The sequence below is a fragment of the Momordica charantia genome (assembly GCF_013281855.1).
Source record: "Momordica charantia cultivar OHB3-1 chromosome 7 unlocalized genomic scaffold, Mcharantia_2.0 BLBB01000007.1, whole genome shotgun sequence".
Classification (NCBI taxonomy): Eukaryota; Viridiplantae; Streptophyta; class Magnoliopsida; order Cucurbitales; family Cucurbitaceae; genus Momordica; species Momordica charantia.
Window position 1 is genome coordinate 121,790 of NW_028275165.1, and position 16,538 is coordinate 138,327.

Genomic DNA, 16,538 nt, shown 5'->3' on the forward strand with positions numbered 1-16,538 from the left:
TGTACGGACTGTTTAATTCTATTTCGAAATCCAATTGTATATTGCTATTTTTTTTTTATGGTTCCATTCATCATATTTATACTATTTATGTTTGTCTTCAATCCATCAATCCATACTATATCTACTTTCAAAAGTTGGTATTCAGTAAGTTTTTTATGAGTACATGCTTATACTTTTTTTGTTGGATACTATTTTATATCTGGTTGTATTTGATAATCGGAGATATGATTCTCTTATGCTAATTTTTTATGCTTTCTTTTGACCATAGAGTGGCTACATAATTATACTATGTATGAACTCTTTGATTCTATGTAATCAAAATGCAACTTATATAAAGTAATTATTTGTAACGATCCTATCCGACCCCAATCTTACCCCCAAATTGGTGATGGTGTAATTTTTGACTGAAAAACAAATAATAAAATAATTCTAATGGTTTATTATCAAAAAGACAGTAAAAGCTTATAAATAAAAAAGAACAAATCAATGTCACAATGCGATTTTACATCGTCTCCGTTTGTATTCTAATCGACCACATCTACTACACTTTATTGTCAATCTCTTTTCAACAAGAGCAACAAGTTTCCTTTTTCGTGGCTTCTTCCGAACATAATCAATTATTTCGCGTGGACTACAATGTATCACGTTGTTCATGCCTAACATTGTCTTCGCACATTCACTTATCATTGTTGCAGTCGCTTGCTTATGGTCATTACGAACAACATCAATTGAACAAGTGTGCTCCGGTACGAGTTTTCTAACAATCCATAATTTACTGTCTCCATATCGAAAGGAGCGACTATACCACTTGCATGTTTCTTCGATGCACCTTACAACCAACTGTTTTTTTGTTGGATTTGACAATTTTAAATTGAAAACTCCCTTTTAATGTAATCGCATAAAGCGCCTTCGTCAATTCTTCTTTATTACAAAAAACACATAAGTCTTCCAACGTGAAATTAAAGGGAGCACAATCAAAATTAGTAGGATCCATCAAGATAAATTTCTTCCCCCTAAGGTAAACTACATTCTGAGTGGCGTTCGCACTTCCGTTGCTCCCGTAGATGGTGTTATATTCGAGGTCAGCATCCACAACTATGCAGCAGTCGCTGCATCTGACTTCCAAAAAAAGGGACATGGCCCACACCACATCATTGTCTACTGATAGCCTCATCATGATTAACTTACTTGCACCATTTCTAAACCGTGAAAGTCATTAATTTTCTTTCCTTCTGGAAAATGAAGATCTCTAGAGATGCAATCAATGAGTTGTCTTGCTCCTCCCAACTTCCACCATGTAAATTCCTGGCTATGAACAATTTCATAGTATTCCCACGTTAATTGATTTAATTTCTCAAAAAATGTAACAAAAATGGGGATTAATGAAACTTGTGTAAGAATATTTAAGAGACATTAAAAGGGTGATTGTTGTGGAATTTACTAACCAATTTGTTAAGTTTGTTATACATCTTAATTATATTATGTTGGAGACAAATTAATAATATTTTAAAATAGTTTGAATGATATAACTAGATTTAGCGGTTTGATTATGTAGATTTGGTAGTTTAGAGATCTTTCTGGTTTGGTTACGGAGCGATTTTTGAGATTTTGCGATTTGATCATGTGTTTCTCGAATGTGGGTGGCTGAAATCATGGACGGTAAAATGGAGAAAGAATACAATGACATTATGGGTATGAAATATGTGGAGAGGTAAATATGGAATTGTACCCCTCCCCAAAACTTTGGCCATTATCATTACGATATCCGACCTTACTACGATTTCCCTTTTTTTTTTTTTGGTTTAATTCGACCAAATTGCAAATGCCCGTTTTCTAGTTCCTCTCCCGGTCATATTTAAGGCTAATTTCAAACCAAAATATTTGGACTGGGCTTCAACCAATAAGTCCGTCAATGATTTTCAGCCCTCGCACTGAAATCTGGTCCGGCCCACAATCCTGTAAACAGTGATGAATGCTCTGAAAATTAAAATAATAATAAATAATAAAATATTTAGCGGAGCGGCGGTACGGAAACAAGCGTCGGAATTTTGTGGCCGAGGCAGTCCGAGACTCCGAAATGGCGTCTGGAATTGGATCTTTATGTGCCCCCATTCTTTCTCTTTCGAAGCTTCGTTCTGTTAATTATTCAGCTGATAGCAAAACTAAGTTTCTGGTCGGTTCCGCAGTTGCTTTCCCTCCGCCATCTAAGAAGTTATCAGCTTCAGCTACTGGGCTAACCGTTCGAATTGGAACTGTCAGTGTCAAGTGCAAGGCTGCGGGCCAAACCCCGCCCAACACGGTATATCAGGGAATTTACGGTCCTTGGACCGTTGATCCTTCCGACGTTCGAGAGGTTCTACTTCTACTTGCTTTCTCTTTCCTTTTCTTTTTAATTGTTTACTGTTGTTATCTCTTATAATTTGGGATTTGCGGTTGCCGTGGAAGTTGCGGCTGATTCTATGTATTAACTCCGAAATCGTGTGAATTGTATCATATTATTTTTTATCTTGGAATTTATGTCATTAACTCCGTTTAAATATGGCCTGAATGATACGAGGATCCATGAGTTCATGTTGGAGTACTATAAAAAAGTAACATAGCCGCTTCTTTCAGCAATCAGCATCCTATCGAAAAAAATATCTTTCGTCTTCTTCTACGCCCTTCATTCACCGTTTCTAATCTTTTGGTTGCAGGTCTTTAGTCCTAAACATAAGTAGCGCACTATCACCAAAAACATTTCCAGGCTTGTATGAAATATGAAAACGTGTACAGACTAATTCAACCTTGATATTTTTAGTTCTTATTATTGTATAGAAAAACTACACAATTTGAACAGTAGCTCGAGAGAAAAAGAAAGATAGAGGAAATACGTGGAAGTATACAATTTCGTTCAATAATTGTTCCAAATAAATATACATTCTAATGCTAAAAATAGACTCAACAATCTCCACAATCAGCAACTTACTCCACTAACTCCACAAGGACAACTTAATTAACTTGACTACAACTAAAAATAACACCACCAACTTCCTAAAAACTAGGACTTGGACTAGACCAATTCAAAACTAGTGATCTTGAGTTAACTAACAATATTACTTGTCAAGTAGGTGATTTTATGTTCATATTTTCTTGATTGCATGAACATTTTTTATATTTGTGAGTGTTCTAGCCAGTTTGTGCGCACCTTGACTAATCTCATGGGACGACTGGATGACCCTATTACATTTTGTTGTCAAGCAAACTCATAGGGTACTAAATCCTAGGTAGGTGGTCACCATAGTTTAATCCTACTCTCTAAATTCTTTAGTATTTACCTTGGACTACTAGGCCAACTCATGAGAGTGTGTTGTCTAGAATTTTCTAGTAGCTCTTAGTTCATATTTTTGTAGCGTACCTAATGTCGTATCATCCAAGCCTCTTTACAGACAAGATCATGGTGCCTAGCTCAATAATTGAATATGATTTGTCGAAGTGCTTAGTTGTCCTTTACTGGGCTTTGTTTGATGACCATTTCGTTTTCAACTTTTTGTTTTTAAAAATTATACTTGTTTTCTCAGAATTTCTTTGGTAGGTTGTTCACGTTTTGGAAAAACACATTTGAATTCTTAGAAAAATTTAAAAAATAAAACTATTTTTTTTAGTATTCAAATCTTGGCTTAGATTTTGAGAACGTTCTTAGAAAATAGGTAACAAAATAAAGAAAAATGTGGAAGTAGTGTTTATTGAAAACAGAAAATAGAAAACAAAATGGTTATCAAATGACCCTAATAAATTGGAATTTGATGTGTATTCAATACTCATTGGAGAAGACAGTCTCATGTAGTTGAACCTGCGTAGACAGTCCCAAATATTTCAGTGATAATTTGCTTACTGTGGCAGGTGATTTTGTATAGAGCGGGCCTAGTGACAGCTGCTACCTCTTTTGTGATAGCTTCATCAGTTGCTTTTTTACCCGATACCTCTTCATTGAGTGACACACTTAAGCAAAATCTTGATCTGTTATATGCCTTCGGTGGAGGAGGATTAGGCTTATCCCTAGTTTTGATTCACATATATGTTACGGCAATTAAGCGCACTCTTCAAGCTTTATGGGTGCTTGGTGTTGCTGGATCTTTGGTAACTTACATATATCTTGCACAACCAGCTGGGGATGGCTTAGTGCAGTATGTTGTTGATAATCCATTGGCAGTCTGGTTTATTGGTCCTCTATATGCAGCACTGACTGGACTTGTCTTCAAAGAAGGTATCAAGTATTTCTTAATATCTTACAGGCTTTAAACTTAGTATTTGAGTCTTTAATATTGTATCAATGAAGCAAGCAAATAATAAGGAAGAAGATATTGAGGGTTGGACTTACTTTGCTTGTTCAGCATGTAGAAATTAGATTATTAATTATTAATTACATTGCAGAGGTTGTTATGATATTGGATTATTTAGTTTCAGGGTTCTGTCTCTTCATGGCCTGGCTTTTTCCCCCTTCTAGTCATTTTTTAAAATATAAAAACAACCTGTGGTGTATGGCATCTGAAATGCAGTGAGACATATATTTCAATCTGTAATATCAACTGGTTATGCATACTTTACGATTAGTGTCACTGTCAGTTTTACTTTTCAACACTTTCTTATCCTCTATACGTAGGGCTTTGCTATGGAAAGCTTGAGGCTGGAGTTCTCACCTTTGTCATACCTATGCTGCTTCTAGGGCATCTGGTAAGGTTCAACATTCACTGTTTTCCTATAAGCTAGACTTCTCTAATAAGGAGTTTGGCATAATATGACATGTATGGATAAGTTTTCAAACCTGGGTACCTCAACGCCTTGTACTGTTTGTGTGCATTATTTTGATCTGAAGGAATGTGCAAGGTTTTCACAAACCTGTGACGGCATAATGGACCAAATTATTAGTTTGAAACGGCAGTTTCTTTCTTCTAGTGTTAAAAGTTACTCTAAAAAATGCCCTTCTATGAATATGGAGAGCTGTATTTGTAAATTCTTGTCTCCTGATAAATTTCTATTAAACCTAAACTAAAAAGGATGCTGGAGCCTTTGAACTATCTGCAGTAGAGAATTTTTATTATGCTAATTTAGATTTTTCAATTTGTTATGCCAACATCTAAATAAGAAAAACATTCACTATCACACTTTTTATTTTTGTATGTTAAATGACTGTTACACGCTCAAAAGCTTAGACTAGATTTAAGCATATATCACAATTGTCCCTCACATATGTAGCCCGCATATTTGTTTTACTTATGAGGCTCAACATGTGAATAACTTAAGGTAAAAGTAGGGAGAAATTAATTTTATAGAAATATAAATATATCATCTCCTATTTTTAATAATATATTAAATTACCATTAAAATCAAAATCTCAAACTGTCGAGTTTTAAATTTATTTACTTTTTTATTCTATTTTGATAGGAATGCGTTTAGTAATTAGGTATTAAGGATATATTAGTAATTGTGTTAGGAGGTTTGATTATAAATGGAGTATAGAGAAAGGATGAAGGTAGGCGATTCGTGAGTATGGTTTAGGCTTGAGTAAGAATACTCAAGAGGGGGAAGGTCCAGTCCAATTACCTTGAATCACTGGGTAGTTATTGTAGTTCTTATACTTTTTTATATTTCAATATATTGTTAGTTGTTTGGGTTCTATCACATTTCTGGCATTTTTCTTTCATTATTGAAGGAAATTAATAGTGTATTACCAAACTGTTGAGATTTGATCTTATACTGGGTTATAATACAAGTTGGATTCTGTTAGGCCTCCAATCCTAAAAGTTAATTCTAGGAGGGGGAAATATGGGGAAATACTCTTCTGACAGTTAGTTGAATTTGGAATAGTATTTTGTGGTGGATGTCGGGCTTAGGATAGCAGGGCAGTTATCATTCTGGGTAAGGTACTAGAGTTTTGGAGAGCCACCAGCCCTCTCGAATTGGCTGGATAGCATGTAGTAGGGCGGTTTTCGAAAGTATAGTGCCTAATTCACTAACTCGTAGGGAGATATTGAACTTTTGTATTTGAAAAAAGTTTCAGGGGTGATGATCTCTAAAGTAGATGATGGTTGATAGAGTAATCCTTAATCATAATTTCCAGAATGAGTACTTGGGCCAACATGAAATTTGTGGTTGGTAGTAAAACACCAATTCTCCTCTTGAGACTTAATTCGATCTTCGATCTCCTTACATAAATAAGACTCTAGATACCTAACAGATTACAAAATTTATTCTTTATATTACCATTGTATGTGGAAATCTATAATTTTGTATCTTAGTTAGACTAATGCTTTACGAAAGCTAGCTGAAGTAAAAAATCTTTCCGGAATTCAAATTTTAAGGATTTTTTAGAGGGTGACACTCGCAATGTGTTCAATTATTATTATTATTTGAGCCATAGACCTAAGATCTCTTTCTAGCGCTTGACCCTGTACACAGTACACTGACCTTTTGACCGACTTTACTTGAAATGTGCAGACTGGTTTGATGGACGATGGAGCTAAACTTGCTCTATTAGGTTCGTGGATGGCCCTTTTTGTGATATTTGCTGGAAGAAAGTTCATTCAACCCATTAAGGTAATAAGCTCATGAACATTCTTTGAATTACTAAAGACTCCTCCATTCGATAACCATTTGGTTTAAAAAAATTAAGCTTACAAACACTATTTCTACTTTCTTTTCGGTAAACACTTTTATCTTTCTATTTGTTTAGTTATCTATCTTTAAAAAAAAAATCACAAAATCTAAGCTAAAATTTTAAAACTAAAAAAAAAAATGGTTTTAAAAACTTGGTTCCATTAGCATGGGCACGGTGCCTTGGGGCGGCAAGTGTGGGTGTCCCAGTTATAGGGGTAAAAAGTTAAAGAACCATTGATTCTAGGGTTATCAAAAAAAAAAAAAAACGGGGGACACCCTTGGTTCTGTTTGTAAAATTTGTCTTTGAATTAAATTTTTTAAGAAAACAAAGAACCTGAGGCCTTAGTGTTGGGTTCCTTTAGGAATGAAGTTTTAATACCATTTTTTCTGATTTTTAAAAACAAAAGTTACTTTTAGATTAAAAACTCATTTGTATTGATTTTTTTTAAAACTAGTTTTAAAAGGATAAAATGGAGAAAAACATTTTGTCGTTTATTGTACAGTATAGTATAGCATACAGAAACCTAATCATATTAGAAAGGGTAGAAAGCTGCAATGGAGTTATTTTGAAATCCAATTTTGGAAATACAGATACTAACCAAAACCATCAGTATGTAGAACATTTCATTGTTGCACTGTGTAACTGGTTTCTTATTTGTTTTCAGGATGATATCGGCGACAAATCTGTTTTCATGTTCAATGCACTCGGAGAGGATGAAAAGAAGGCCTTGATTGCAAAGCTTGAGCTGCAAGAGCTTAGTCAGAGTGCTGATTAGAACATTAGCAAGACGATACTCAGCAGGAGGAACTATTGTCAGTCAAGGAGTCTTACCAGGTGGTATGTCTATACTTTCTTACTGCAGCCTGTATTATAATTTATAGTTTATACAGAACGCTACTAGGAGCTGTACATATTATTTTTGCTCTCTGTCTACCTTGGCCTTGTTTCGCCTTTTCATCCGCTGGAACACAAATGACTAAATGAGAACATAAACCCTGTTTTGTTTGCGCTCTGGAGAAAATTAGCAAGTATGGGAGGGATTGTTGTTGTATACTTGTGAATTCCATGCCATTTTAAGTAATAAAAATGAAGATAAAAACTTGGAGTGTAATTTATTTAATTTCCCAACAAGTTCACGCAATGAGCAACAAAGAAGGAAGTTTTAGATTGCAGGGAGAAGGGGGGCCCTTAGAGCTCCGTCTATGACAGGTAAATTCTTGTGGTTGGGAACCCCGTTATGGAGATGAGCTCCCTTGCCGTCAAAGCAGTAGACGGGGGCTTGCCATTTCTCATCTTCCAGCACAGCTCCGACTTCAAACGTCATGACATGAGCCTGCCTTCCTGCAGTCAAAAAGTGGGAGCCCTTAGGCCAGGTAAAGAAAGAGTAGTAGAGTTGAGCGGAAGAGGGGGAAATTTTACCAGTGTAGAAGAGCCAGTGAACTGGCCTTTTGGTGTCGACGTCCTCGTAATACCAGATGAAGTCGACCTTCTCCCAGACATTGCAGAGGAATCCATCGACATGGCGGTGACCCAGATAATTGGCCCCGTCGAGCCAGTTGGGGCGAAGAATACCCACCTCCAACTGAGAGGTAGAGCAAGTCTTGGAGGAGTCCAAAGTGTAGACAAAGGAAGTCCCGTTGTTCCACTCAAGGTCGTAGACAACATTGCCGAGCTGGTGCTGGATGATGTTGAAGTTGCGGCCATTGGGCCAGTCGTACCAGAGGTCGATTATCTGGAGGATCCCGCTGTAATTCATCAAGAGAACGGAGTGAAATTGGAGAGGCCATGGGACCGGAACGGGGTCCTCTGAATGGCACACGCTCACCCTCAAACTACTAAGCAATGAAAGGATAAGGAACAGGCTCGTCTTCGCCTTGGTTGCTGTGGAAGCCATGCCTTCTGCCTTCTGCCTTCCAGTTCCGGGTTCTCTCTTACTCTCTCTTGCCCTTGCTTCTGGCTTCTAGTCAACTTTATCTTCATTCTCGCTCATCCGCCCGATTCTTTCTCGCCCACCAATTGTGCGGTGCGGTGCGTATTTTTCCCAATTTATCTGTCAGGGACGGATTCACGTGGGATTTATAGTTTATTATATCTAAGAAAAAATGTTGTGTGGCGATGTGATTTTCCTCCCTTCTAAATTCGTGTCTCATTCTTATCGTCCTGTGTTCATGCCGTAGTTAGTGCACTTTTTTATATCCTTAACATAGTATCGAGTGAGAGGTTTTGTACAATTATCCAAATCGATAAATGAGGGGAATGTTGAAAGTCCATATATGAATTAAATTTACTTAATCTATCAACTTAAACTTTTTGGTTGAGCGGTAGTTTAATTCTTCTTAATAGACAAGAATTGAGAGAGAGAGAGCAGTATTCTTGATACTCAATCACTCTATGTTAACCAACTAGTTGGATTGGATAAGACTTATCCAACCAAAGAAAACGGAGAAAAATAAAATTCTCCTTTTGGTCTACGGTGCTAATAGGCTTAATTTGTAAGTACGGTTGCTTTCTTCTAGTGCAGGTTTCATGTTTTTCCATTTTGAGGTAATCTTTCCCTACATCCATCTCATTTTCAGATTCTGAGGGTGATTAATATAAAAATGAAAATTAGAGATTAATATGCTAAAAAGAAAGAAGGTTAAGTATAAATTTCATTTGCCTAAAATTCAAATACAAAGGAAATGACATGGGAAAGCAGACATGGGAAAGAGGAAACAAGGGCATCTTCAGAGGAGAAACGGTAGATTGAACAACAATTAGGCACATCAATTGATTTATTCCTAAAGTGCGAAGTAGGTGGCCTGGGTTGGATCGTTCGTGACTGTAGGGGCGGGGGGGGGGGGGGGGGGGGGGGGGGTGGTTGATTATTTTGGCTGCAAAATCAGGGAGAAGAAGGAAATCAAAGCGCTAGAATTATTGGCGATAATTCGAGGACTCCAATCCATCAACATGCAAAATAGCAATTAAATGTATCTTGAATCGGACTTAGTAGAAGCTGTTAGAAAACAAAAAACTTTAATATAGGATCTATGCATGGAAGTAGGCTAAAGAATAAGTTATTTCGAATTATCTGGATCCATGAGTAGAGATTCTAAATTCCTATAAAATTCCTGTAGCAATATCTGCGTGGTTTAGGTCTTCCTCAACTATGCAGCCTTAGATCAAAGATGGGTATACTTTCTATTAGATGGGGAATAGAGGACCATAACCCTGTATTTATAAGTTGATTATAAGGTTTCCCATAATCCCCTAGGATCAACAGGCTGGTATCTGTCCAGAGGGCAACATCACATATAGGAAGTTTATGGGCCCTAATTAGACCACTTATTTCTCCCATGAATAGTAGTACATATAATTTATCATAAATTGTTACATATTTAATGGAATTAATTAAATTAATTCCAAAAATCTCCCACTTGGGTAACAGAATTCTACGACAAATAATATAAGTTTCAACTTTTAGTGCACAACCAAATACTATTAAAAAAATTCCTTTAATTACAATCTGGTTCATCTTGTATATCAATGTGGGACCAAGGCGGCTTTTGTCACATGTGAAAGCACAACTCAACCTTCAATGATCACCACACCAAATATACTCGATGACATAGATTAAGTGTGGCATGAGAATTACATTCATAGTGATTTGTTCATGTCTATTCTCAACTGGTCCTAATCATACTTTATAGAGATCAATGTAATAAATATATATATAAATACATACTCATTGTGAGTTCAAATAAACCATCATCTTTATTCTACAGAAAAAGTATAGAACAACATAGCTGTAATTAAAATTACTCCCACTCAACCAATGCATTATCTATTGAAATGACACCCATACGGGCTACATGATCATGAAAGACCTTAGGTACTAAGCCTTTGGTAGAAGGATCTGCTAGAATGTTATGTATTCCTATGTGTTCTATGGCTATCAAATTATTTTGAACTCTCTCCTTAACAACAAGATACTTTATGTCAATATGTTTTGACTTTGTCGAGCTCCTGTTGTGATTGGAATATAACACTGTTGAATTATTGTCACAGTAAATTTTCAATAGTCTTTCAATACTGTCAATTATCTTAAGTGTTGTGATAAAATTCCTAAGCCATATTCCATGATTCGACGCCTCATAGCACGCTACAAGCTCTGCTGCCATTGTTGAAGGAGCTACAAGTGATTGCTTGACACTTTTCCATGAAATGGCTCCTCCTGCCATCATGTAGATATATCCAGATGTGGACCGCTTGCTATCTTGGCATCCAGCAAAATCAGAGTCAGAGAAGCTAAAAATCTCTATATTATCTGATCTCCGATATGTGAGCATATGATCTTTCATTCTTTGCAAATATCTCATAACCCTCTTGACTACTTTCTAGTGTTGCATACCTGGATCGCTCAGATATCTGCCTAGCATTCCCACTATAAAAGCTATATCAGGCCGGGTGCAAACTTGAGCATACATTAGACTCTCTACGGCTGATGAGTATGAAATCTTTTGCATCTCACTTCTTTCATGATCACTTTTACGGCTTTGATTCAAACTGAATTTGTCTCCTTTAGCTACGGGTGTATCTCCTATCTGACATCCATTTATGCCATACCTACTCAATACTTTATCAATGTAACTCTTTTGTGATAACCCTAAGATACCTTGAGAACGATCTCGCAGTATCTGTATACCCAAGACAAAAGAGGCATTGCCAAGATCTTTCATCTCAAAATGTTTTGTCAGAAAGTTCTTGGTTTCTTGTAGCAGGTTTAAATCGTTGCAAGCCAATAAGGTGTCCTCTACATATAATACTAGGAAGATATATTTACTCCCACTGTTCTTGCGGTACACAGATTCATCAATTACATTAGCTTCAAAACCAAAAGAAGTAATGACATTATGAAATTTGTGGTACCATTGACAAGAAGCTTGTTTGAGTCCATAGATGAATTTTTTTAGTTTGCAAACCATTGACTTTGGATTTCCTTTCAAAGTTCTCTGGTTGCTCCATGTAAATGGTTTCAACAATGTCTCCATTGAGAAAAGTCGTCTTAACATCCATCTGATGTAACTCTAAGTCAAAATGTGCTACTAGTGCCATAATAATTCTAAAAGAGTTTCGAGGAAACTGGAGAGAAAGTCTCCTTATAATCTATGTCTTCCTTTTGAGTGAAACCTTTTGCAACAAGACATGTTTTATATCTTTCAATGTTGCCTTTTGAATCCCTTTTGGTTTTAAATATCCATTTACAACCAATAGGTTTCTTTCCTGCAGGCAACTCAATTAGATCTCAAACGCCATTGTCACTCATAGATTTCATCTCATCTTGCATAGCCTCAATCCACTTATCTACCTTAGAACTTTTCATTACCTGTTGAAAATTGATAGGATCATTTTCTGTAAGGCCAATGCTATCCTCATGTTCTTGAAGAAATACAATATAATCATCTGGCATTGCACTTCTTTCTCTAGTGGATCTTCTTAATGACACTTCTTGAGTATGTTGAGGTTGATCTATAGGGAAGGGTGATGTGTGTCCTCAGTGTTGTCTTGAGAGGTAATGACATCAAGCGTTGGAACTTCATCTTGAGTGTCATTATCTAAAACTACTTTACTGACAATGGTAGGTAAAGTAACCACAGCATTTATGATAGTAGCATTTTCTTCTTCAAAAACAACATCTTTACTTTTATTTCTCCCCTCAAACTCAATATTCTCAAGAAATCGAACATTTCCTGTCTCGAAAAAGGTTCTTGAAGTGGGATTATAGAACTTAACGCCCCGAGAGCGCTTAGCATACCCAACAAAGTAGCAACTTATGGTTCTTGAGTCCAGTTTCTTTTCATTTGGCTTATAAGGTCTTGCTTCTGCTGAACATCCCCAAATATGTAAATGCCTTAAGCTTGGTATTTTTCCAATCCACAGCTCATATGTAGTTTTGTTTACTGCTTTACTAGGCACTCTGTTAAGTATGTACACTGCGGTTTTTAATGCTTCTCCTCAAAGAGACTCTGGCAAAGAAGAATGAGCAATCATACTTCTTACCATATCTTTAAGAGTCCTATTTTGCCTCTCAACAACTTCATTCATGCTAGGTTTTCCAGGCATCGTGTACTGAGGAACTATGCCACATTGTTCAAGGAAAAGCGCAAAGGGTCCTGGACGTTGTTCACCTGATCCATCATATCGACCATAATATTCTCCTCCACGATCAGATCTGATGGTTTTACTTTTCCTGTTAAGTTGAAGTTCAACTTCTACTTTAAAAGATTTGAACATGTACATAGCTTGATATTTCTCATGAATTAAATATAGGTAGTAGTATCTTGAATAATCGTCGATGAACGTAATAAAATACTGTTCTCCATTCCATGAAGCCATAGGGAATGGTCCACATATGTCAGTATATATTAGTTCTAGGACTTCTTTAGCTCTTTCAACACCAATATTTCTCTTGTTTGTTTCTTTTCCTTTGATACAGTTAACACAAACCTGAAGATATGTTAGGTCAAGTGAATCAAGAATTCTTTCATCCACGAGTCTCTTAATTCTAGTGTAAAAGATATGTTCTAATCGTTTGTGTCATAGTGTACCAGAATTTTCATTTAATTTTCGTTTTGTACCGCGTGACGAAACAAGAATAACCAAATTTGTCCAATAATATTTGTAAGGTGTCATTGTCAAAATGAACGTTATCAAGCATATATAAATTATCAATCAATGAACCAGTACCAATAATATTTGAATTATGCAAAAGACTTGGTGTTTTATTTCCAAATGAACAAGAATAACCAAATTTGTCCAATGAAGAAACATAAATTAATTTCCGTCTAAATGACGGAACAACAAAAGTCTCAAACAAATCCAAATGAAAACCAGTTCCTAAAGATAATCTAAATGCTCCTATTGCTTCTAATTTAGCCCTACCACGTAGATGAAAGCCTCAGCACCACTTGGCGGTCAGCTCCAAATGCAACCCTGCATAGATACACTTATGTGTGTAGTAGCACCTGAATCTACCCACCACATACGCATAGGTACAGAAGCTAGATTAATCTCATAACAAACAAGAGAGAGAAACATACCCTTCTTCAATAACCATGCAGCATATTTGGCACACTGTTTTTTCATGTGCCTAGTCTTGTTACAGAAGAAACAAGCGGATCCTGAATCCTGTTTCTTTTCCTTTTTCTGCTTAGAAGATTCCGCGGCATTATTGACATTCTAAATAAACTTTATGAGGACAAGTGAGATACCTAATGCAACATCTACATTCAGTCTTTGGACAAAAATGTTAATTTGCTAGTGATACTCTCAATACAATATAATAAAACAGTAATTACTAATCCCTTTTAAATAATAGCCTTCCTTTGGGCCGACTAACAACTTCAAGGACACAACCTTATGTTATCCATATTTATTATTGCATGTGTGTTTGTTGTTTGGCCAAATTGCAATCTTTCTTTAGGCCAATCACAATCAGCATAAGCAACAAATACACTACATCTAAGAACTTTAAATGCTTCAATTTATAAAATAGAGACTACTTTGGTAGCATATTTCATGCATTAAGACATTTAAAGAAATTAGACAAATTGTACTACCAATAAATAAATAAAATATAGATTCATTCACCATAGTAGTCAACTTTTATTAGCACAATTTAAAAAAAAAATACTCCTCCATATTTTTATACCCAAAATACTTATAGTATTTTATAAATATATAAAATACTTATTAAAAATTAAATTTAAAAAAATTAAAAATTAAAAAGAAAAACAATAATAACTTTAAGTTGCAGTGGGCTAAACAATCTGTAAATGTGCTAGGGTTTGCAGTAGCCTCACGTTGGAGTGCTGCAACCTATAATTTTTGTTTATTTAAACTGAATAAACATGTGTCGCAATTTTTAAAAATGGAATCTTCAAGCTGTGCTGCAATCTTTCAAATATTTTTTTCTTTATTAAATGAATCTTCATGCGGTGCTGGGTGCCGTCATCTTTAAAAAAAAATTTCCTCTCTAAACAATAACTGAATTGATTATAATACGATTTATTGAAAATATTGGAAGACTGTATATATATATCAAACTTCATCAAATCAATGAACAATAAATTCATACGATTTTCAAATTAAATCATTCAAAATTGTCCAATAACTAATCAATCCAAATAGTTCTAATAATTCATGTTGTTTAATAAGAAATTTGACTATAGGAAAACCAACAAATTTATTCATCAACAACAATTAGATATTTAACAAACAACCATGCAAATCTAGCTCTAATACCACATGGGAGTAGAGATTCCAAATTTCTGTAGCAATATCTGCGTGGTTTGAGTCTTTCTCAACTATGCAGCCTTAGACCAAAGATGGACAATAGACTAAAGAAGGATAGTATATTGGGGACCATAACCCTGTATTTATAAGTTGATTCTAGGGTTTCCTATAATCCCTATGATCAACGAGCTGGTATTTGCCCGCACATATAGGAAGTTTATGGGCCGTAATTAGACCTGTTATTTTTCCCATGAATAGTAGTACATATAATTTATCACAAATTGTTATCCATTTAATGGAATTAATTAAATTAATTCCAACAGAAGTAACTCGAGTAATGAGGAAGGAGGATGTCGATTTGACATAAAATATTTGTGAATTGGCGAGGATAGTGACGAACAACGATTGGGAAGAAGAATGACTTTCTAACTTGCTTGGATTCGGGACGTAGGTGTAACTAACTCTTCTTTATTTTAGTTTAATTTGAGGCTTTTTGTTTAAAAACAAAAAAACAAAATGACATGGGTGACATTTGACAAGAGGATCGAGGTAAGGCCCATGTCCTCACGAGAGAAAAAGTAACCACGTATATATTTATATATTATATATATTTTTTTAAATAAACGTATACCAAATTCTTATTTACTATAGCAAGGCCTAGCGATACTTTTATTTTAGACCACAATAATATTATGTTAGAATATATTTGCAATTTTAGGACTTCACCCGCAACTCTATTATATTAAAAGAATTTTGACTTCGCAATAAAGTTAAACAAACAATTTTATTCTGATTATTTTTATAGAAAATATTTTATGAATTAACTTCATGTTAAATAAATTAATATGTTGAAATGTTAATTTAATATATGATTGGAAAATCCTAAATTAATAGGATACGAAAAGTCGAATTAGGTCTTATTATATACAACCGATTTGACAGAAGTTAATCCCTTAAAGAGATTACTTTAACATAGCTTGAGGCTTAAGAAAAGATGGCTAAATTTGACATTTTAGTCTGAGAAGAACAGCAAGGACGGACAATGTACCCACAGTGGCTTACAGTTTTAGGTGGTGGATTAAGAAAGAAGATAATTCAACTCATGAAGGTATTAACAAGGAAAGTTGTATTGGAGACTACTTGTAACGGTCTGATGATCGGCCTACACTACTACCAAGCTTATCGCTACCACGATGATAGTGAAATAGTTGAAATATTAAAATAGTATAGACAAGTTATTTGTTAGAATAAATATTAGAGTAACACTATTTAACAATTTGAAAAATTACATTGGGTAACTAAATTTTTTTGCATATATAGAAAAACGTCAACCACTTTTATATTTTACAAAGACAAAATATTTGAATTTTTACTTTCGAAATTTTTATTATTCCAATTTTACCCTTATGACATATGATATATATCTGATGTATATCTGATATACACCCAATGTATACCTGATATTCGCATGATGTATATTTGATATACGTCCGATGTATACTTGATATACACTCAACGTATATCTGCATGATGTATATCTGAGATATGTTCGATGTATATCTGTATGATGCATATCTGATGTACGCCCGATGTATATTTGATGTACGCCCGATGTATATTTGATGTACTT

The 16,538-nt window shown here is 35.1% G+C and overlaps 2 protein-coding genes across 2 annotated transcripts; one reads left to right on the top strand and one right to left on the bottom strand.

Moving 5' to 3' along the window:
- Positions 1 to 2,015: 2,015 nt before the first annotated feature.
- LOC111017482 (integral membrane family protein) lies at positions 2,016 to 7,685 on the top strand. The gene is made up of 5 exons (XM_022293244.2): positions 2,016 to 2,353; positions 3,880 to 4,243; positions 4,640 to 4,710; positions 6,475 to 6,573; positions 7,299 to 7,685. Exons 1-5 carry the CDS (start codon positions 2,078 to 2,080, stop codon positions 7,407 to 7,409), a joined length of 921 nt encoding a protein of 306 aa, XP_022148936.1. The 5' UTR covers positions 2,016 to 2,077; the 3' UTR covers positions 7,410 to 7,685.
- A 36-nt stretch (positions 7,686 to 7,721) lies between these two features.
- On the bottom strand, positions 7,722 to 8,757 carry LOC111017483 (uncharacterized protein At4g14100-like). The gene is made up of 2 exons (XM_022293245.2): positions 8,054 to 8,757; positions 7,722 to 7,975 (listed from the first exon to the last, which is right to left on the bottom strand). The coding sequence occupies exons 1-2, from the start codon at positions 8,526 to 8,528 to the stop codon at positions 7,797 to 7,799; spliced, it is 654 nt and encodes a 217-aa protein (XP_022148937.1). The 5' UTR covers positions 8,529 to 8,757; the 3' UTR covers positions 7,722 to 7,796.
- Between the last annotated feature and the right edge of the window lie 7,781 nt (positions 8,758 to 16,538).

Coding starts and splice junctions, on each gene's coding strand:
- LOC111017482 (XM_022293244.2), top strand. CDS start 2,078: ATGGCGTCTGGAATTGGATCTTTATGTGCCCCCATTCTTTCTCTTTCG. Junction 4,244..4,639: donor TGGACTTGTCTTCAAAGAAG/GTATCAAGTATT, acceptor CTCTATACGTAG/GGCTTTGCTATGGAAAGCTT. Junction 4,711..6,474: donor TGCTGCTTCTAGGGCATCTG/GTAAGGTTCAAC, acceptor TGAAATGTGCAG/ACTGGTTTGATGGACGATGG.
- LOC111017483 (XM_022293245.2), bottom strand. CDS start 8,528: ATGGCTTCCACAGCAACCAAGGCGAAGACGAGCCTGTTCCTTATCCTT. Junction 7,976..8,053: donor TCACTGGCTCTTCTACACTG/GTAAAATTTCCC, acceptor TTTTGACTGCAG/GAAGGCAGGCTCATGTCATG.